The sequence below is a fragment of the Bactrocera tryoni genome, chromosome 3 (genome assembly GCF_016617805.1).
Source record: "Bactrocera tryoni isolate S06 chromosome 3, CSIRO_BtryS06_freeze2, whole genome shotgun sequence".
In the NCBI taxonomy this organism is placed as follows: Eukaryota; Metazoa; Arthropoda; class Insecta; order Diptera; family Tephritidae; genus Bactrocera; species Bactrocera tryoni.
Window position 1 is genome coordinate 11,824,701 of NC_052501.1, and position 23,026 is coordinate 11,847,726.

Consider the following 23,026-nt stretch of genomic DNA (forward strand, 5'->3'; position numbering starts at 1 on the left):
AGCCTAGGGAAAATCACATCTTGAAATATGTTCTTGAATTTTTATTGATCAACGGCTGCAAATGTTATTAATTTTATAGCTTTAGTTTCTCACTACTTGCTTATCTAGTAATTTCACAGGGTGTTGTGGGCTTTATTCAAAATATTGAGCCTTTTGGCGCTTATAGCTCCCAATTTTAAATATTATAAATATTTGAATATGTTTTGCGACGACCGAAACGAAAGAGCAACATCAATTTTTCGACGGCCTTACAAACTTGATCCCCCGAGCATGCCGCAATAGCCGCCATTTTGTCTCAGAAGATATTTGTTGAAACTCTAAAATTTGTTTACCTGACAAAGCCCTGCAGATAAAAATCCGATTACTTTTCCCTAACTCCCGGAATAAATTGCCAAACATAGCCTTTCTTGAGAGCTTTAGACTGCCGTAATACCTTAATTCTTTACTTCGCAATTTTATGGAGTTCGACCTATCTTGGAAGCATCATGAACTTTGAAAGCTCTCCACACTGTAAATCTTCAATATATCACATTTCTTTTACCAATAAAAAAATATCTCAAAGTGCGGGTTTAAGGTTGGAGAGGACAGATCAGAATGGGAGTCACATAACCTATTTGAGCTCCTATGGACAGTGGAGGTCCTCTGTTGGCCACTCAGGTGGGGTGTCGGCGCAGTGCGAGAACTAGGTACAGGTTGCACAGCCGGAGAGGCTAAGGTTGCAGTAGTGCGTAGGCAACATGACGCCACGTAACTTGTGGTCCACTCCCTGTGTGTCTTAAGGCCTGAGCAGGTCTTAAGATGGCTTCATCCATTGCATGTATTACACCTGACGGAGGTGGAGTTTGGATGGCTGCCTTTCTGGTGCAAACGCAGCATTAAAATTCCTCCTGGCCCTGGTTGGACTCAATGCCAATACGAGTCAGGAGGATACGGAGCAACGCCTTGCAGCAGACGATAAACTTAAACTAATGCTCACCGATCCAAACGGGGTTAGATCGCCGAAAAAACAGCTATTGGCCGATAAAATCCGGGTCAGTTGCGGTTCGTAGAACCCGCTGTCATAAGAATCGTTCTGGATACTATAGCAGGTTAAACTCCTACTTATCCAGAATAGACCCCGACATATCCAATATATGTCCAGCGTGCAATGACTACCCGCATGACACTGGCCACCTCTTTGCATGCCCCACCAACCCCACTTATCCCACACCCCTCACCCTTGGTCCGACCCCGTCAAAACAGCATGTTTCTCGGGCCTCCCGCTAGATGACGTCTACGACAACTTAGCGAAGGCATACCATTCAAATGGGGAGAAGGTATCCGCTAAAAAAACAATGAAACAATGAAAAAACCTATCCACAATTCATGCATGAGTGTATTATTATTTTTACTAAATTTTCAGTTTTATTAAATTTAGTTAGTAAAATGTTATGAAAACATTCATATTTTTTTACACAAATTATTCAAAAACAAACAAAAAATATAAATAACTCGTTTAGGGTGTATATAGATTTTAGAGCATTTTAGCACTTCACTATCGGGATAATATTTCCTATAAAATGGCTATATATCTACAAATATGTCCATTTCGTTATTGGCGTCTACTAAGCAAACATGCAAACGGCCAATTTAACCAGCGAAAAATCACTCAAACCGCCCCGAAATTCGCAGAGACTTCACTTCACTTGCGTTGACTAGAAGTTGGCGTGCACAAATACGAAAACAATTACAAGCCCGAAATTGTAATTACTTTGTGTCGCATAGCGAAGTTTAATGTGATTATAATGGATAGCATTGCCTTATTACAACACATCAACTAACAAACACACACACTCACACATGCATGCACGCATCTGCAGCATGAATCAATTGTAGTTGACTGCCACACGAAATTGCGAAGTCAACATTCATGCAACAGTTAACAGTCTGAAGGTTTTGTGTTGCATGCAACTGCTGCAGAAATTCTAATAAAAAGCAAGCAATTTGGAAAAGGAAAGTGAATAATGGACGCACACATGGGCACACATGTTAAGATACGCGCAGTTCTATATCCATCAGGCTAGTTATTAGCAGTGGCATTAATGGAAAAGGGCGCTTGCACAACTGCACAGAAATATGCGTGTATGTGTGAGTGCTTTACGGGCAGTTAGTTGTGAATTTGTGCTGTTTAAGGCACAGGGATTTACGGCATGCATGCCAAGCTACAAAAGGGTTGAGTTGCATACTGGCAGCTCAACGTTTAGTGAATAAGCTGCAGCAAGGACTAACGATTAGGTTTTCTAAGGGATGTGATGCTTGAGTACTACACTTACGGCTAAGTGTGTATGTTTGTGTGCAAATGTGTGTGTATGTGCAGCATTTGCACTTGTTGTGCTGCAATTAATTTGAGATTTTGTATGTTTGTTGAAAGCGCTCACATGTCTGCCACTTGCAACATGCTGCTGCTCACATGGCTACCAGGTTGCTTAAGCTCCTGCGGGTATATCCTAGTAAGACCGGTGTGACTAGTGCTTGTTCCGCCATTAGATGCAAAGCTAAGTTTGGAGAATTTCATAAGTGACACAAAGAGGATTTTCGGTAGAATTCTGAGTTGGGTATTATTAGTATTTCGCAAACAATTGGATTACGGAAAAGATATTTCGGTATCAGAAGACTGTCTAAATTTTATTTTCAAACGTAACATTTAGAAAGTCAAAAAAAAAATTCTAAAAAAATTGTCAACTACAACCTTTTTAAATATAATTATGAAACATAACTTCATTCTCATTCAAAAATATTTTTTTTTCTAAAAAAATTGTTCAAATTGAATACTTCATCCATTTAAGTATTATCTTTCAAAATAAATATGAATTTAATCAAAGTAGCTAAGTCTGTGATCACCTTGTTTTCAAATTCATTCTCAAGCAATAATTCAAAAATATTAATTTTTTACTTTTTCGTAGACTGTAACGGTATTCCTACCTTCAAAAAATAATTTCATGCAATTTCATAAAATGTTTTCATTTTCATGTTAGACACAAGTTCAATTTCCTGCAGGGTTCGTGCTCATGTGTGCACATACTTCCAAAGGGCGCTTGTAAATATTTGTTTGTTGCATTTATTTTAAGTTTGAAATTGTTATAGCAAGCTGGCTAAGTTGCCGTTAAATTGTTTTCGCTCTACGAAATTTATACGCTGGAATGTTGACAAGTGACTTTAGTATAAGCTTCAGCCGGAAAGTTTGTAAGGAGTGAAAGTTAAGGCAAGCCGGCACGAAAAGAGTTTAAAGTGTCTTAATGTCGAAAATAGAAACATTTTCAAGAGTGTTTTTATACAATTATAAAAGCATTGTCTGCAACATGAACGAAATTAGTTGCAAGGAATTTTTAATACGTTTATATCCCTTCAGGTAGATGACTAAAGCAAAGTAGTGCACAAATGAACTATAGAAGTGAAAATACTGAATCCGGAAGTTATTCTATGGAAAATTGTCAGTATACTTAAATAGTATAGATTCATGAAGCAAAACTCGAAAAAATTAAGCAAAAATCAAAAAACAGTTCCGTGAACAAAAAATTTAATATTCTGTTAATTGCTTTTGAAAAGTAAAGTAAACCCATAAATTCAAATCAGCAACTGTAAATACAATCGAAGCATTGCTTACACTTTTTCAACTAGTTAAAGGTTTCAGGCATTCCAACTCATTTGGGGGTATATAAACAAATCATTTCCAAAATAAAATAAAACACTCGAAATTGAAACCCGATCACTACAATCTGACGCAGATCAATCATTCACACCAATCCGTAGAACGATTGCATAATCATATATGTAGGTACATATGTATTAGTTATAACCAACTCGAAAAAGAAATATCAATCACAGTCCTGGCTTTGTTGACAGATCGTTAATAGGCACCAACGTCTTATTAAAAATATATACATATGTAAGTATAAACAGTCACCAGCACATCGTTGAAAGATGAAACCAAGTAACTTCTCGCCGGTTCAGTTTAAAGTCTTGAATAAACAAACAGCTCAAATTAAACAAAAAATTAAAAAAAAAATATGATTTTGAATTGATTCTGATAAATTGTATAAACAACAGTTTTTAAGTCAGGAAAATTCGATGTCTTCATTATATTGTGACAAAAAAGTTACCGGCAATTGTAATTTAAATTTCGCGGGATATTTTAAAAAAATGTATTTTGCTAAGTTCGTAGGACTGTCCCTAAATACTATGCCAAATATGAGCGTGATCTTTAAACCAGTTTGCTTACAGTAGCATCGTAAGTAGTATTATTTACAGTGGTACAAAGCCTTCAAAGACGGTCGAGAGATCGTTGAAGACATGTCTCGTTGCAATGACCGTCGAGCTCTTCAACTGAATAAAATATTAAAAAAGTGAAGGATATGGTGCTTGAAAATTTTCAGGCAAGCGTTAGAGAGATAGCAAGAGTGTGTTCTAATGATTTTAGAAGAAATTTTGAGTATGAAACGCGTTCTTGCTCGATTTGTCCTGATAAAGCTGAATCGTAAGAGTACCGAAAACAGGGCTCTTTGGACATGCTTGGTCATCTAAACAAGTCAACAGTCACCGGAATGGAGGGAAGAAAACGAGCCGAAACCAAAACAACCACGCCAAAGCATCTCAAAAATCAAGGTGATGCTCATAGTTTTTTTCGATACTTGTATTTTGGTGCATCATGAATTTGTTCTGAACGGACAGACGGTCAACAAAAATTTCTGTTTGACCGTATTGAGGCGTTTGCGTAAGAACATCCGTTGAAAACGACCGGAATTGTAACGCCACAAATCCCTTCTTCTTTACAAATTTGCGCCGGTTTTAATTAAAGGCTATATTTTGAAAACTTCGAAGGTATTTTAATTAAAATATCAACAAATTATTAATTTTACGAAAACGAAAGTAATCAGGTGGCAACACTACTAATAATATTTTTTGCAGCACAGATTGCTTAAATACTTTTCATTACGTTTGCTACCATTTAAATTTTAATACCGTTTTACGCTTTTTACGATTTTCCATTTCTTTCCTTTTACAGTTAGTGCTTACTGTTACGATTTATACAAACAATGAGACCGAACAATAACCATAATTTAACCGAGTATTCTGGTAATGTAATGTCCACCGCATACTCATATATCAAATGAGCACCATTATCAGGTCCATACTTCACTGGCGGCGTAAAAGTTTTTCTCCTTCCTACAATAATTTCTCAAACCCACACACCACACACACACACATACGAACAAACACATATATGTGTATATTTAAAGTGATTTGTCACAGTCCGTGGACTTTAACTCTTAGTTTGCCACAATTTTAATGTTCAGCGGACTGTTGTTGTTGTTGTATGTGACGCAGTTCCAGCAAGAAATAAGCGCGTGTTCTTATGTTTCATTTCGCTGATGTTTGCACCTTTTAACCGGGATCCCCAAACGAAGTTTCGCACAATTGTTGTTGTCAAGTCATAAAAATGTATTTTATGTTTCACAGTTAGCTTAACTTGACAATCAGTAAATAGTTTATTAGTTTTGTTTTTAGTTAGTGACTTCTGGTTTTTAATGCGAAATTAATACATTTTATTGCTTCGGTGGCAATAAAAAATTGTAATCGCATTTCATCAAACAAGTGTGACGGTATTATTATGAAATACTGTGTGGTTTTAAATGAATGGAAATATTGTTGTTGGTTTAAAGAAAAACTAAGCCAAATTTGGAAATTACGTTTTTTGAAGAACTTAAATTTTCTTCTACATATACTATGTTTCAAATTGGTAATCGGATTTGAAAATATATTTAATGAAAATACAAGTATTAGTCTGACAGACTAAAGATAATTTTAGTTCTATTTTGGAAGACATGGACTTCAGTCTATATTCAACAATTAATGCTTATATTTTTTATATATTCGTAGTGTTTTGTTTTTAACAAAATAGTATTTTTTTTTATATAATTAATATCATTAACATTGTACATCTTTCTGGCAGTTTGGGGACCCCATCCCAAAAGAACTGCGCTAGCTTGGCGGCCTAGGATGGATCAAGCCAATTTTTGATATCCTGTTCTGATGTGAACCGTTCTCCAGTGAGGGCGTTTGGCAGCGACCGGTATAAATGGTAGTCAGTAGAGGCAAGGTCTCGGCTATAAGGTGGGTGAGACAAAACTTCACAGGCCTTTTGTATAAAAATAGTTTTATAATATAAAGGAAAACTCCCCACAAAAACACTTCTTCAGGCACAAAGTTTGAATGACATATATTAAGAAAGAACCACAAGGACAAACTTCCCAATTTATGTTCAGAATACGTATATTGGAATAATGAAATAATAATAATGTTTCGCCATCTCATGGCATACCACATGACACAGAAGTACTAAGAAATCTGCAGGTAAAAAAATCCATATTCAGTGTTGGGATCTAACTTCGAAGCACAAGTGAATGATTTCAATAACTTATGTTTCCATGTTTCACACTTCAGACATACTACTTTAAACAAAAAATAGTAAGACATTTTTTTTTAATTTTGCACGGAAATTCATTTGTCGAAATATCTTCTTTCTAAGTTGTTACGACTGTTATTGACATCTGTGCCAAATGCCACATCAAAGTACCATAATTATTATTGTTTAGTATAAGCTAGTCTTTCTGAAGAAGTAAAAATGGAAGTTCCATTACATTTTAGGTGTGGAATCAAATTTCTGACGCCGAAACGTTTAGAATGTTGGAAAAAGCTTTCGATAATAATTGTTTGTCGCGAGCAATTATTTTTGATTCAGACAAGTTATTCAAAGAGGGCCGAAAACGCGTTGACGGCGAACCACGACCAGGACGGCCATAAGCATCAATTGATGATCAACACGTCAATAAAGTAAAGGAACTGGTGTTTGAGAATCGACTATCAACAGATCTTACTGGCATTGTTGGAATATCGGAAGGATCATAGAAAATCAGTTTGAAATATCATTTGGGCTTTAGAAAACTGAAAGCACGATTGGCTCCAAAATCATTAAATTTTTTTCGAAAAACTGCGTCACGTTAACGTTTATGAAACAATGTTTTCGACCAACAGGATGTCATGAAACGTACTGTTACTGGCGATGAGTATTGAATCTATGCTTCCGACTCGGAAACTGACGCTTAATCGGCTGAATATCGTGGCCAAGGTGAGCCGAAGCCGAAAAAATCATGTCAAAGCAGATCAAAAATCTAGCTTATGTTGACAGTTTATTTCACTCCGAATTCTCTCCGACCGACCAAGCTGTCAACATAGAATTCTGTTTGAGTAATATACGTTGCGAAGTTATTCATAAGTAGAGGCTGGAATTAAGCGTAGACAACTCTTGGTTTTTGCACTACGATAATGCATCGTCGTATACTGCATTGATTCTTCGTGAGTTTTTCGCCCAATTTTTAACAGAAATCGTACCGCAATCACCGTATTCGTCGGATTTAGTTCCGTGTGTTTTCTGATTATGCCGCAAACTTAAACGAACGTTTCGGGGAAACCGTTTGAAGTCAATTGAAGGCATTAAACGTGAATCGCTACGCGCATTGTAGGCTATTCCGGAAATTGACTTTAATTACAGTTTCGAAGATTGGAAAAACGTTGGCACAGTATATTGATGTCAAGGATCATTACTGTAAGGGAGACGACATGGATTTTGATGAATAAATAAAGAAATTTAAAATTATGTACAAAGAATTATTATTTTCTGCTCATAGTAGTATTTCTCCAAATGTAATGTTGTAAGACGCTTCTATGAAAGACCTTTAATTAGTTATTGATCCTTCTTCAGCACTTAAAAGCAAGTATGATCTTTAATGCTAAGTTAAATACCAAAGCTGTTCAGTCAAATTCTTTACAAAATTTATGCTGCGCACTCTTTAAAGCAATGATCTTGATGAGGAGTGTCAGGGGAAGCTTAAATTTTCTATTCGAAACCTGGGTTAGAAGTCACAAAGTTTTTCAAGCAATTTCTATTTAAAGTCAATGGCATTATAGAACATTAATTGCTTAAAAGAAACTCATCAGCTTCAGACAATAAAATTACTCGGAATGAAAAATCTCAAATCAAAAGTTTCCGGCTTCTAATATATTAACTCATATTTCAATACAAGCACGCGCTTGCTTCCAAAGTAACACCCAATTCACCCCATTTATGGCACATGGTCACTGAAATTGGATATGCAAACGCATTCAGTCGAGAAAACAGTTATTTTTCTTCGCTTCGAATATATTAAAATCAACAGGGTGCCACGTTGCCGCTCATACTGCACATAACTCAAACGCAAGTGTATTTTCAAGCATTTAATAATGCAGGCAACAAATCACAAGACATAAATAACAAAAACAACACCCACACACAACGCTTGCTTACAACATACACAAATGCGCCTACGTGTGGCAAGGCGAGTGTTGCGGGTGAGTGCACCGATAGTGTGCGGCGTTGAATCAAGGACAATCATTGTGGTGGAAACATGTCATGCGGTGAATCTCATATGCAAATATCTATTAGCCAATCAATCATTTACAGTAGCTGTTGCAACAAAAAAAAAAAACAACAGCCAACTACACCAACAGCAAACACAAGCAGTTAAACAGCGGCGGTAATGGTGAAAAATGTAATCACAGCAAAGTGCAACGAAAGCGAAGTGTACACGCATTAACATAAAATAACAAAAGCTGCAAGTGACACATTGCAATGAACGTGCAACCCTGGACCCACGACACGCTTGCGGCACGGACATAAATTTAGTAGCGAACATGGAATATCGAGGTTGTAAGAGGTCAGAAAATGTTGCACATACATATGTATTCTTATCTATGTGTGTTAGTGCGCTTAGTAGGTGTATGTGAATTGAGAACTTGTGGCAGCGCTTGCCAGCTGCCCGTGCTGTGTGGAGAAGGTGTCTTTAGTCCATTATTGCGGCGGCTAAAGTCAGGCCGCAAAAGCAAGTCAAGTATGCAATACCTGGAGAGCAACAACAGCAACAAAAATTTGGCGACAACAACAAAAATGCATGGAAAACAACAAAAACTCTCATTGGCCCACCGTTCTATTGCCATACACACATATATGGGGCTAATTATGTATGCATAGAGTTGCTGGGACCCCCCGAAAGAGTAACGCGAAACGTTGCGTGGCCGCGCTAACATGTTGCAAGCCCAGAATGCTATGTCGATGGGCACATCAGTACCAGAATTCGTTTGTATGTGTGCATATAGGCTGCCGCATGTGTGATTGACGTAGGCAGCGGGCAGCATAAACACGCTCCTGACGCCTTCACCACCGTCACCACCGCAATCAGCGCCAACTGACGTTAACTTCCTTTTCACCTCGCGCCACACTTCAAATCACTCATTCATTCATTCACTTGGCTGCTCAATTAGTCCATCACCAAATTCAACGCAGTGTACCCGCATGTGCCGACGGCGGCGCAGTGGTGCTGCATATGCGACTATCAGCGGCGCAAGGATTTAATGCAACAGTCAGCAGATGTGTGTGTGTGTGTACATGCGCCTATGTGCATGTGAGCGCGTTCGTGGAAGGCGCAATGCGCATGCAACAAATCCATCATTCGCGCCTCAATGATCATAAATAGCTGCCCCAAACGGTGATGTCTTGTATGAGTCGTTGTCTGCCGTCAGCTTGTTAGACCTTCCTTGTGGTGGCCACACTGGCAACCAAACCGCGCTCTGCAATCGCATTGTTGCTGTTACATAATTTGCCTTTATTCGCTTTGATGCGAGCTATCAAAAATGAAATTTCACCGCCACCACAAACAACGCACTTACAGCACATACAGACAGCACCACATAGGGACGGCAGGCAGCCACCATTAATAGCCGCAGCGACATGCACGCATTTTGCCAAATGAAAATCGCCACAACTTGCATTGTACAAACTGTGTGCACGGAATTATGATTCATAACAATGAAATGATGAGTGGCTGCTGTCATTGCGCTGCGGGCAACGGAGGCAACGGTACACCTAAGCATATTAGTAGCCTTCTGCTGGCACCCGGCAAACGGCGCGGCACTCGGCTTATGGTCGGTACAATTCTTCAATTCAATTGAATTAATTTCGCGATGCCAAGCGCGTGATGAATGACCGACTGTGCCCCTCAGCAATGGGGGCGACTGACAAAAGTTCGATGTAATGGAAAATTAATAAAATAATAGAAGTGAAGAGCGACGAAATTCTCTTGTGACTAAAATGGCAACAAATGTTCAAGTAATAGAAATTAGAGAAACAGCTAAGCTACAGATATTTTGCGACGAGGGGTGTGAAGATGGACTTGGTGGTATAAAGAGATGTCTTAAAAAAAACCTTCGAAGTGCTTCGAAAACACTGAAGCTAAGAATTTCCTCCTCAGATGCATTTTCTTTATCACAAAAGAATATAAAAAAGATCTTTACTTTCATTTTGAAAGGGCAGTTTTAATACCAGTCATATGCAATAATGGTTCCAGCTCAAAATTTTATTCGGAGTTTATACCGTTACCTTCGAGAATAATATAGGCCAAATTTCGTTAAGATACATATATTTGAAAAAAAAAATCACAAGAGGCGGTAATGACTTGATTTTGATCGGTCGGTTTGTATGCCACCTATATTCTATTGTGGTCGGACATCGGGGGTTCCGACAAATGGGCAACTTCTAGATGAGAAAAAGACCTAAGCAAAACTTCAAGTTGATTTCTCACATACAGAGGGACTAGTTCGCGTATATACAGACAGGCGAACAGATGACCATGACTAAACTGAACTGAGTCAGCTGATCATTGAAGCTAATCTCTGGCATTTTTTTTGGGTGTTACAAACTTTAACGGAAACTTAGTATACCGTGTTCAGGATATAAAAAGAAAAACAAACACTTCATCATTATCACCTAGATTTCAGTCATGGATTTCATACTTTCTCCGACTACTTTTCATCGTGCTTCATGACATAGAAATGTAAAGTAATTGCACCTCCTCCTAAAAGGTCGAAACAAAGAAGGTTATTGCTTGCACCTAAGCAACCTTGAAAATCTTCACTTTGGATCGGCTTTCGCTAGAATCTCAGTTATCTAGCATATCCGATCTCTTAATATGCGGCATATATTTTTTCTGTACTTCACGCACGGTGAGACTTCTAGTTGTATAGAAGTCATATTTCTTTTTAGAACCAGACATTAAAAAAAAAATATTGCAATAGAGATTAATATTTTTATTGCCTTCAAGCAAACTTTTGTCAATCCACTCACAACTACCTTGTACATTTGCAACATTGTTGGTTAATTCGCAGCCGCGCATGAGCACAGGCATTGTTCGTTGTCTCTTAATACCCCAAGGCAATAGGTGCACTGCATTCACAATTGATAGTTATTTCTGCATACAATTACATACTCGTGCATACACGTACTCAGTGGCAAGTTCATGTGGCGCCTAATATGCAACCGCTTTTATGCATGCAGTCTGTCCTAGTGAAGGTGCTCGGCAGTCATTGCATTGTTTGCGGGAGATTTATTTACGCTTTATTTGCCGCTCATATTTGGTGTGCAGTAGTTGCCATCTGTTTGGCATACAAATGCCGATTTTTGCATAAATATGTTTGTGCAACACAATGTTGTTGTTTGGACATTTGTTCAATTACCCACGTGCGTTTTATGGCTTTATGATTTTCGAAAGTGGAAATCGGTAGACACGTAGCCAGTAACTGGACTATTTCTTTTTAAGCTTTTGCATGCATTTAAATTGACTTTCAATGCTTTGGCAGCTAATGAATATGCAAATGTTTCATAGATGTGGTACAAGGCACTGTTTCGACAGGAATATGGCAATAGAGATTCATATTTTAATTATGGAATTTTAAATACTTCTCTTGGTGCTGAAATATGATAAGTTTTTCTCTAAACTTCAAAAAGTATTAGCATGAATGGGCTTAGACTGTTTACAAGTTAGAGGCATCATTTTATTAGTATATCTGCTTTTTCCATTAATAAGTCTACACTCGCGCTAAGTCCTCGTGTGTTGATTACTCCTCTGATTACTCCTCTGATCTCAGAGGATACTTGGTCTCAGACCAGAAGTCGTTTCTGGCCACTCCCAAGTGAATGGCGATCAGAGAACTCTCCTCACTTCCGTGAATTTCTAAACATAACTCCATATTTCGGCCATCAGCCAAAGCGCTTTCACATAATATAGGTATTTTCAAAAGCAGACAAGTGAACCCACTCGGAGTGTCAAAAGAAAGCTTTTTTCTAATAAATAAAAAATAAACACATGAAAAGTCATAAGGAAACTAACTAAGCACCTGTGACTTCGGCTATCTTAAATACATATGCAAGGCATTCATTCCCTTAAAAATTCCAACACATTTGGCACTACGAGTCGTATCATATAATTTATAGCCATCAAAAGTTAAATAAAAAGTGAAGTATAACTCTGACTTTCAGCCACACTCACACCAAACACCCTACTATGTATGTATGTGCCAGCGGCATGCTTTGGCTAATTGCGTTCGAAAATACTCAAATTATCACAAATGGACTACGAGCGGTTGAACTAATTTCCATTTTAATTGTAATAGAGTACAAAATTACACTCAAGTTATGCGAACGCAATTTGAATAATGAATTCTTACAATGTAAAAAAAAAATTATAATGAAAAGAAGTTCACGTTATCACAAAGTAAAACAAAAAAGTATGAAAAAAACAAATTGGAAAAGGAAAATATTAATTAAAGGAAGATGCCACTTGCAGGTGTAAATCTTTTATCATCACAGCCATCAGGCTGGCTACATTAGAACCCTTGGCTAATGGTGACTAATTTAATGGCAGAAATCACGGAGAGAACAAAGAACAATTTACACTTGCGAAAATGCGTAAGTATGTTTACTAGGGTGGTCGAATATATTATTAAAATTATTATGTTTTAGTTACATGTTATTTGTGGGAATCAAACGTTGGTTGTGAAAGCTTATACGGGTGTCATAAATAGTTTAGGCTTATAAAAATTTAAAGATATTGTGACTTTTTTAAAGGATTATCTTTTACAGACTTTCATTGAAAGATAGCTGTCAAACCAGCTGTCATTCTTAGTTCATATTATCGACTTTTCTGTTAAGAACTTTAGGAAATTTTGGAAATTTGGTTTCAAAAAATATCCTATTCGAAGACCTTATTTGTGTTAATATTTTTGACCGTCAAATAATTTTCGCTGCTGGAAGGTATATTTAGCTTTTAAATAGCAATAAGAAAAGTATCCATTTGGTGCTGAAGATACGCTCTATGCTACTGTGACAAACAGGTATTTGCTGCCTAAGGCATTAATCGTCTCCTTATAAGTGAGACAGCCATCTTAGTCTGTGTACAGCGGCGATAAATTAAAAGAACCGGATGCTTCAAGTTGTACACGATATTTTCCCAACATTTTCTAACCACCCTAGAGTATACTCCGCCTTACGCGCCATTGAAATATGTAATTCATTTTACCTTGTCTTCGTAATTAGGTGATTTGCATGCATACGCCCGTGCGGCAAATGGCCAACGAGTGAGCGGTGTGCCACAAATAAATGCGGCACAATGTCAAGCCATATAAGGTGAAGAAAAAGTAGAAATAAGAACCAAAAAAATATATATTTAAGGGCACTAAATGCGGACAGCGGAGATGCTTGGAGCAAATATTTAATTGAAAAAGCAAGTCAAAGGCAAAAGAAAATGAAATTGCGAGATGAGAATTACAAAGCGCTGAAGAAACGCACATACACACATATAAAGCAAATGCGTTAACTCGCCTCACTGGGCAATTGGATACACCAACACCAACTAATTGGCTGGCGGTCAGGTAGATCTAGTGCTACACGCTGCAACAGATAAGTGCTGTGCGTGCGACGTGGCAAGGCAACGTGACAGCCAGCAGTCACAGTAAGAGCAAAAAATTTATGGAAAAACTCTGAAATCTCAAATATGAATATTAAATACGCCACTTTGTGGTTAATTGCAAGGAAAAAACGGCGTGTAAGAAGTGCAAATGCAACGGCGACGCAACAACAGTGACGGCCGAAAGTGAAGTAGATGCAGGCGAAAGCCAGCGCAAAGATAACGTTGATGATCTCGACTAAGCGCACACGAACAACTGCGGGGAAAATAATCGCAAAAAAGTTATTGCGAACAAATAGAAAAGGGAGAAAACTGAAATTGAAATGCTCATAGCCAAGTTTTGTGGTCAACGATGTTAGCATAATTTATGCGCTGGCGGATATCATTGCCACAGAGACGCTGCAGAGCCACAAATAAACAAACAAACATTCGTCCTGGCTGAATGAAAGCCACCAAGTCAGTCAGTCAGCCAGTCAGCAAGTCAGAGCTGGTCAAATAACCAACCGAACAGTTAGTTAGTTAGTTCGTTAGTGAGCGTGTTAGTGCACAGCCGTCAGCGTTGGACTGAATGACGCGAGGGAAAACAAATTACAGCGAGCAAATACTAAGAGAGAAGGCAGCGACAGCAGCAGCTAAGGATAAACAAGTAAGCTGAGCTTTGTATGTGTGGCTGATGTATAGCAAATGAGCGTATAGCGTAACAACAAAAACAATAATGAAAGCAAACGAAAGAAATGCAAATGGGACGTAAATTGCTGCTGCAACATAACCTAAATGGCGTCATTTAAAAAATTCTCGGTAACGCAATGAAAACAGGAAGGAAAGGGTGCAGCAATGCAAAAAACACAAACAATAACAAAAACAAAACACTTTGAATAAACATGGAAATCGCAATGAAAAAATGCCAAGTGAAAGAAAAATGTGAAAGTGGTAAAGAAAAGTGCAAATATAAACAAGAGCAACGGAAGGAAATGATATGAAAAGCTCTGAAAATAAATAGAATGTGATAAAGTGGAGCGTTGGGGAAAAAATTAAGTAACAGCAATTAAAAGTGTGTTGACGAAGTATGGAAAATTGTGAAGTGAAAATAAGACTATTTTATAGAGCGAAATTTCGTAACTTGCAAGAGTCACCGAAAATAGTTTTAGGAGAATAAGCTAGCAACGGCTGATTTGTTTTTACTCTGGAACGTCATTCCGACAAATAAGCTACATAACCAGGTTCACTAGTCCTCCTTTGGGGCAGAGCTGTAGTACTGTAGTACCAGAATTTTAACTGTGAAACGCCTTTCAAATGTTTCGAAACATTTGCTTTGGGTCACGCATGGCCTGGGATAGCTGGTGCCTTCAGCATACCTGGGACATGAAAATGGCTGTAGGGGTCTCAAATTATCCCATGACAGTGGGGCCTACGTGACCGATCAAAGCCTGCAATTCTGCTAATTTTCCCAAATTATACTTTATGCTAAAAAAGCCCCAAACTGGTGAGTGCTATAACCGGTGGAATATGTTTGTTAAAATTTCTTTGAAACATTATTTTTCAAGGAAAACCAGTTCTTTTATGGTACATGAATTTGGCTGCGATAAGTTAGACTTCCAAACACACACCAGAGTAGGATGAGCAAATATAATAAATTTTCTTTTTTTAATTTACTTTTTGCAAGTTGTCCGCATTTTCTGAAACGATGATCCCACAGTTTCCGCTGAATAATTTTTCTTACTCAAATTCTGGATTTGTTAGACTTCCAAAACTACCCTAGCAAAGTCTCATATTATTCTGTGCCACAAACTCAAGAACTATCAGTCTGTAACTTGGTGGAGCATGGTTATACAAAACTTTTTTTCTTTCATTTTCCTAATATGTTTGGGGTCATTTTCCCTACATCTTTGCCTATTTTACGGAATTCGCAATGAATGTTTTTAATTTTTCAGCAATTCATTTGCAAAAAATAATATTCAGGCTTTCAAGCTAATAATGGAGAGTCGAAAAAGTATTTTCGTATTTCTAATCAAACTTCAACTAATTTTTTTTATTTTTATAATGAACTTTAATGAAGCAAATATGTAGCATTTTTGTCGATCTCTTTTTGCCATTTTTCCACTATAGACAAGTAATTTTCATAGGCTTCTCTTGAAGTCAACTTTACTCCATTAAGGGAGTTCTGAATTGACCGAAACAAATGGTACATAGTCCCAGGGTCTAAGGTCGGGGCTATATGGTAGGTGCATCAAAACTACCCAGCCAAGCTCTCCCATTTTTTGCCGAGTCATCAAAGATGTGTGTACATAGTCTAACGTTGTCCTGATGGAAGACGAAGCCCTTTCTCTCGATCAGTTCTGGCCGTTTTTTTCGATTGCTTGCTTCAATCTCATCAGTTGTTGACAGTAAAATGTAGAATCAAATGTTCGACTAGTCTGGAGCAGCTCATAGTGGATGATTCCTTTCCAATCCCACCGAACACTCAGCATAACCTTTCGATGCGTCAATCTTGGCTTTGCGACCATTTGCTGAACTCCACCACGCATGGACCATGATCTTTTTCGCGCATTATTGTCGTATTTGATCCGCTTTTAGTCTCCTGTGACCATTCGCTTCGGAAATGGTTCGATTTCATTTCGTTTCAGCAAAGCATCGCAGATGTTAATTCGGTCCGTTAAATTTTTTCACAGACAATTCATGAACTTGTAGTACCCACACATTAAGCTTCTTTTTGTAGCGATGTCACGGCTGCTTATGTGACGGTCCTGGTCAGTCTTTTCCATAATTTCATCGACTTTTTCAACGATAAACTTAACAAATTTCATTGGCGGCTTGCATGGCATTCTTCCCTTTTTTATCCAAAAATTTCAAAATATAGCGAATTTCTTCATTATTTTGACTCATTTTTGAACAGCTGTAACTTACTTTCAAGTTGACCGAATTAACCTCTTTTTTTTGGTTAAATGAAGTTTAAAATCTCACTTTTCCAACACTATATGGTATGACACAACATGATTTGTAGCACTGGAGACATACGACTGCAACGACACCTAATGACAAAATACGAAAAGACTACCCAATATATGCTTTGGTTCTCTGAGAATGCTGCAGGGATTCATACCTTAATCTTTAAAATTTTTTCTACTCCCTCTGAATGGAAGTTTTGGATTCTCGCCATATGAGTTCCTAGCTTTAATAGAACACATACCTCTAATATGATGCAACTAAAATGAAGCTTTGACAATTCTCATCTTTGCATCTTCTTCTCAAAGAAAAAAGCTTTTTCAACAACCCACAGCTAACAGCGAGTTGAAAAGCCCAATGGTAGACAGAGTTCACACGAACGCATGTTCAAGATGTGCCTAAGATCTCACACAAAAGTTAAACACTGCTCAGACATATGTGCTTTTTGACTGCAACAGCTGCTCCGTGGTTGATTATTTTGCGCGACCTACATGTGTAAAGCGGAACTGAGCTGCATTGAAATGCTCGTGCAATTTCAGATAAGATCGCTGCCAGATATGCCAGCGCCAATGTGTGCAAGTGTGCATGTTAATGCCGACTCACGTGCAATTCAAGCAGCACAAAAGTGTTTGCATGAAAAGCGTGTGCCCCATGTGGCATGTGCAGTAAGCATTGAAGGACACTGAGGAAAGTATGATTTTGCAGGAAAAAATCTAGAAATCTTCAAGTCTTATGTGTGTGTGGTAGTGAGTTGAAAAATAAACAAGAACAAAACAAGGCAAGACATAATGCAACAAATATCAGTTAGGAGCGAAGCTGGAAAACGCACACAAATGAATAACATAATCTACATATGAACGTTGGAATGGACGTTGATGGGTGTTGCTAAAAGTAGAGCAAGCGCATGCGCCACGAAGTAGGCAATACGAAAAGGAAGTAAACTTGAATAGAATATCGTATGTATATTTCGCTTTGAATGTATGCAGACACATGATAGACTCATACTTAAGTATTTAATATATGTAGGGTTCCCCATACTTTCGGGATCCTGAAGTCACATACCGGAAATAGCGATATTTTTGAGGACATCAAAATATAGAAACTGTTACTTTGTTATTTTGTTTTTAAGGCAGCACATCAGTACCAGTCCCGAATTTCTAAGTAGTATTTTCGGGATTCATATTTCGGGATCCCGAAAATGCACTTAATGTTTATAATTTCCAATATTTGTGTAAAATGCTTATGCAATATATACATAAGCAGCAGACTGAAATATTAAATATTGCATGAACTTTAATTTCGGGAGATTCAAATAGCATCTGTGAAATAAAAATTTTGCAGCGGGATTTTCAGGACATATAATGCAGTTTTTATTAATCTATCAAAATAAGCAAACCAGAGGAAGTCTGGAATAAATTTTAAATGCTACTTTCGGGATCCCGAAAATACACTTAGTGGTAACAATACCAGACATGTTTTGTTAATGTTTACGTATGTACATGTTTGTTCGTGTTGCAAGCTAAGCTCATATACATACATACATACATACGTGAACGTAGCCGCTTATCACTGCACTCTGTTTTGGCATTATTTGCTTTTTTATGCAAAGCAAAAGGCTGCGTTGCAGCTGCGACGATTGCAACATTATCACGTGGCGTAGCGAAAAAGTGAAAATGCATGCCACTGCGGCACGCAAAGCACATGTGATGAATAAACAAATTTACACGGGCCTGCCTGCACACATATACACTCATATGCGTATATAATATATGTATATGTATATTTGTATGAGTGTCAATGTAGGCATGTATGCATGTACATGTGCCTGGTTGTAGCATCAAAAGCGGATATCCTTTCTACAGCCGTCATTGAAATGCTTCCGCTGCTATGCTTCACCTCGCTTCACTTCACCCATACATGCAACCACTAGCACTTCTGCTTCATTTCCGCCGCAAACGCCGCATACGAACTTTTGTAGTTTTTCCTGCACCGCAACACCTACAAACACGTGCACACACACACACACGCAAATACAAAACCACCCACCCACCAGGTCGCCCTCTCTGCGCTTCCTTTGTTTGCATTTTTATGTTGTTTGCCACATATTTTATTTGAGGCGTGTTGCAGCTGTGCACACTCGTCCGTCCGTTGTGGCGCAACTATCACGCCGCAACGTTGCCTTTCATACATAGATATGTTTGCGTTGTTGCGGGTTTTTCTCTTTACTTTCTGGTGCAGTGAATTATGAAAATACGCTTGTGCAAAGCGAAGACTAAACTGTAGCTCAGCTCCTTCTTGCATGAATTCAAAAATTTTCTTGCACACACACACACGCAATGGCAGCTTTGTTTTCTTTGTTTAGCTGCAAGTAAAAGTAAATCTGTGCACTTTCCTGCCACCATTTTACGCTCGAACCACGCTTGCCACCTCACGCTGCAGCTAGCTGTACATCCGCAAGCTTGCGCCTCATACCCACATTGTTTATGTTGGTTTATAAAATATCCACTTTGACGGTTTTTAATGTAATAAAACTAAAAGTAATTTCATTTTTTGAAATAATTTTGTTTTCTTCACTGGCGTCTTCCTTTGCCGCATAGCTGCACTCCCTCGCATTCATACAAGTGCTGGTATTTGTATAATCGTATGTATGTATGTATGTACAAAACTGTATATGTGTTGGCATCTTGTGCTTTTTCGGTTAGTCGCCTAGCGGCATTCAGGTTGCAGGTTGCAGAATGTTTTTCTGATAAATTTTCGGTTTGCTTTATGCATTCTGCTAGCTGGCTGGCTGCCTGACTGCTTAGCTGCTGCATTTGTTGGCCGCAGGTGCCCGAGTCGGCGAAGCTGCCGCAGCAGCAGCTTCTTTCTATTCATATGAAAATACTGCGCTTTCTTTAATGGCTTGTAACCTTAACCTGTCTGGCGGCTTTGTGCGCCTTTTGGCTCGCTTTGCTTTTGGCCTTTTCTGCTTTTTATTCTTCAAATTTTTCGTGCATTTGTCGGTGTGCTTATTTCATTCCTCTTCGGCTTTTGGGTATTATAAAGTTGAATCTAAATTAAATTTCAGAATTTTTCAGTTAACTGCAATTGGCCATAAAAGCTTTTAAGCTTGAATAGTGATATAAATTCTCATGGAGAGATTATTATGCCGTATCTTTCTTCTACTTTTAGTTGCTCCGGTAGCGACTTAGTGTCATAATATAGCAAGTTTGCTCTGAGGCAATTGAAATATATGTCAATTTGTCTGCGAAGAGAAGAGGTGATTCATTGCACACTTCAAAATACTTAGATTACCAGGTCACTGGACCTACCCTCGCTGTCTCTTTTCTGCTTTGAGCGAGGCATGAAAGGGTAGAACTCGCTGGAAGAGAGGAGCGGTGATTGCGGGGAGAGTTGGTGGAGAAGTATACTGTCAGCAATTTTCTTTAAGCTCCAGTTTTAAGCTTCTTGACCGTCTTCCAAGTGGAGGTGGCTACCATAAAAGTAACAAAACTAATGAAAGGTGTCTAAGCATCGAGTTATTTCATAATTAGACTGGTTTGGGTGCCTGGCCAGAGCGGTATTACAGGAAATTTTAAAGCTGATGAGCTCAATAACACTCACTACTGGACAGTTGGGCCGCAGACCAAATCAGAAAGCGCTGATCGACTACCAATAGCTCTGCAGTCGCAAGGTCCATCTGGCCCTAAGTAAATCGCAAGAGGTGCATGGAGCCTTTCAGTGGTTGTATCAGTTCTGACTGGACACTGAACGGTCGAGATTCAGGAAGTAGGATTAAATATCTTTCCGGGTGCCAACTGTAAAGAATAATCTCAAAACTTCCACCTCGAAATACAAATAAAAACACTTAGTAGGTTTGTGATAGGTTCAAGGGGTTTATGCCGATATCTGATATCCGACTATAGGCGTGCTTGTAATTCAAATGAAAGCCAAAAAAATTTTAAAAGAAAATATTTCAAACACTAAGAGATGATTTCAGGAGCCTTTCAAAGGATGTAAAATATTTTAACCAATCGTTTCAACTACTCTTCTTAATAATTTTGCTTCAGGGTCAAACACTAAATTTCGAAGAACAACAGAAATGGCAATTAAATCGTAATTTCCTCAAATTCGCAAATGTTATCTACGCTTAAAATAACTAAAAAAAGAGATAGGCAGATAAGTCTAGCATTTGCAATGGTTAATCAATATGATATGTAATAATCTATAAGTAGTAGTTCCGTGTAAATTTCTTCCAGCACTTCAAAGGGGTGATAAGATGAAAGTACTTCTTAGTTGTCTGTCCACAGCCGTCAAATCAATAATAATCAATCAATAAATTTTAAAAATTTGTTATTTTCGACATGCCATAAAACATTAGAAAATCTAATAACAGCACTGATAAACTATTTTCACTTATTAAATTGTATCTATCAGTGCTTAATATAATTCTTAGAAATATTACGTTTGATAAGGAATAATTATCAAAGCTTACTAAAAGTATATAAAGCAAAGACATTTCGGTTAAAATCAACAGTTGCCATTGTCTATTTATGCGATTAGCTGAAATCAAATAGCAAAGTTAAAAAACTAATAATCAAAATGAAAGTTCTTGTGCAAGTTTGCGTGCTCTTGGCTTTGGTCGCAGTCGCTTATTCCGCGAGCTCAACCTGGGGTGTACACAATGTTACCGATAGCGTAATTATCAACAAACGAGTAACCTATCCAGCTATACGTAATGTTGTGCAGACTTTCTACTTCGATATTCCAGAGTCGGTAAGTTACATAAGAAACCTCCTGCTTCAGGACTCAGTCAAGTTTTTATTGCCATTCGAATTAGATTTTCCATTGTTACGCTAATTAATCAATACTTTTTATTTGCAGTATCAGAGCAACAACAAAGTAATTAGCGCCATTTACTTGCAAGACCAATTCCAGAACAGTTCCGGTCCCACTAATACTTTGGTGTATGGTGGACCCGGTTGGACTTACGCTTCTATACAAATGAGAACTCAAACCGGTCTTGGTTTAAATGTGACATATGTTGTTTATGGCAAATAAATCAACAAATAAATATAATAATAAATTTAAAAAATGAATGTACACTTACTATTTATTACTTTACTCGCTGGGAGCGCTGTGATCGAAATATTAAAAAATGTGTGGGAAACGCATATATTGTTATGCGAAAATATAGAACGAAGCTTTTTTTTGCAAAATTTTGCACTAGATGACCAATAAAGAACCATCATTTCTATATATACAGATATGGTTTATCAAAAGTAATTAAATTAAAAAATGTTTCGATACGTAATCATTTATAAATAGAAATTCTATTCAGATTTCTTCCGGCACTTCAAATGTGTGATAGGGAAAAAAGTACCATTAGAGGCTTATCCACAGCACCGCCAAATCAATAATTAAATTTTAAAATTTTGTTATTTGCAATATGTCATAAAAGATTATAAATTCCAATTTCAATACTCATTTCACCTATCATGTTTAGTCGATTTTTTAGAAATATCACGTTTGATAAGAAGTAATTATCGAGACTTTCTAAAAGTATATAAGGCAAAGAAATTTTGGACAAAATCAACAGTAACCATTAGCCATTCATGCAATTGGTGTATTAGCGGATATTATATAGCTAAGATTGAAATTATTAATTAAAATGAAAGTTATTGTGCAAGTTTGTGTGCTCTTGGCCATCGCCGCAGTCGCTTATTCCGCGAGCTCGACCTGGGGTGTGCGCAGCGTTAACGATACCATAATTATCAATAAACGTGTGACCTATCCAGCTGTACGAAATGCTGTGCAGACAATCTATTTCGATATTCCAGAGTCGGTAAGTTACCTTAGAATTGGTCTCAGTAAAGTTTTTATGGTCATTCGAACCATTCTTAAGATGATCTATTGTGAGAGTAATTATACAAAAATTTATTTTTAATTTGCTTTTCAAACTTGCAGAATCAGAGCAACAGCAAAGTGATTAGCGCCATTTACTTGCAAGACCAATTCCAGAACAGTTCAGGTCCAACTAATACTTTGTTGTATGGTGGACCCGGTTGGACTTACGCTTCCATACAAATGAGAACTCTAACGGGCATTGGCTTGAATGTGACTTATGTTGTTTATGGCAATTAAATAAATAAATAATATAACTAAATGGTTAAAGTAAGGTGTAAATATATTTTTACTCGCTAGGTGCTGCTGTGATCGAGATATTAAACAAATGG

General features: G+C 37.7%; 2 protein-coding genes across 2 annotated transcripts in view; one reads left to right on the forward strand and one right to left on the reverse strand.

Annotated features, from left to right (window-relative positions):
* The window catches only part of LOC120770240 (protein Wnt-5), a 164,702-nt gene that overhangs the window by 74,885 nt on the left and 66,791 nt on the right, over window positions 1–23,026 (reverse strand). The gene's annotated exons all lie outside the window — the stretch shown is intronic.
* Window positions 21,342–21,889, forward strand: LOC120770248. Its single transcript, XM_040097545.1, has 2 exons — window positions 21,342–21,566; window positions 21,675–21,889. The coding sequence occupies exons 1-2, from the start codon at window positions 21,393–21,395 to the stop codon at window positions 21,849–21,851; spliced, it is 351 nt and encodes a 116-aa protein (XP_039953479.1). The 5' UTR covers window positions 21,342–21,392; the 3' UTR covers window positions 21,852–21,889.

Excerpts from the sequence above, each read along its gene's own strand:
- LOC120770248 (XM_040097545.1), top strand. The coding sequence starts at position 21,393 with ATGAAAGTTCTTGTGCAAGTTTGCGTGCTCTTGGCTTTGGTCGCAGTC. Across the intron at positions 21,567-21,674 it reads ACTTCGATATTCCAGAGTCG|TATCAGAGCAACAACAAAGT; the intron begins GTAAGTTACATA and ends TTTTATTTGCAG.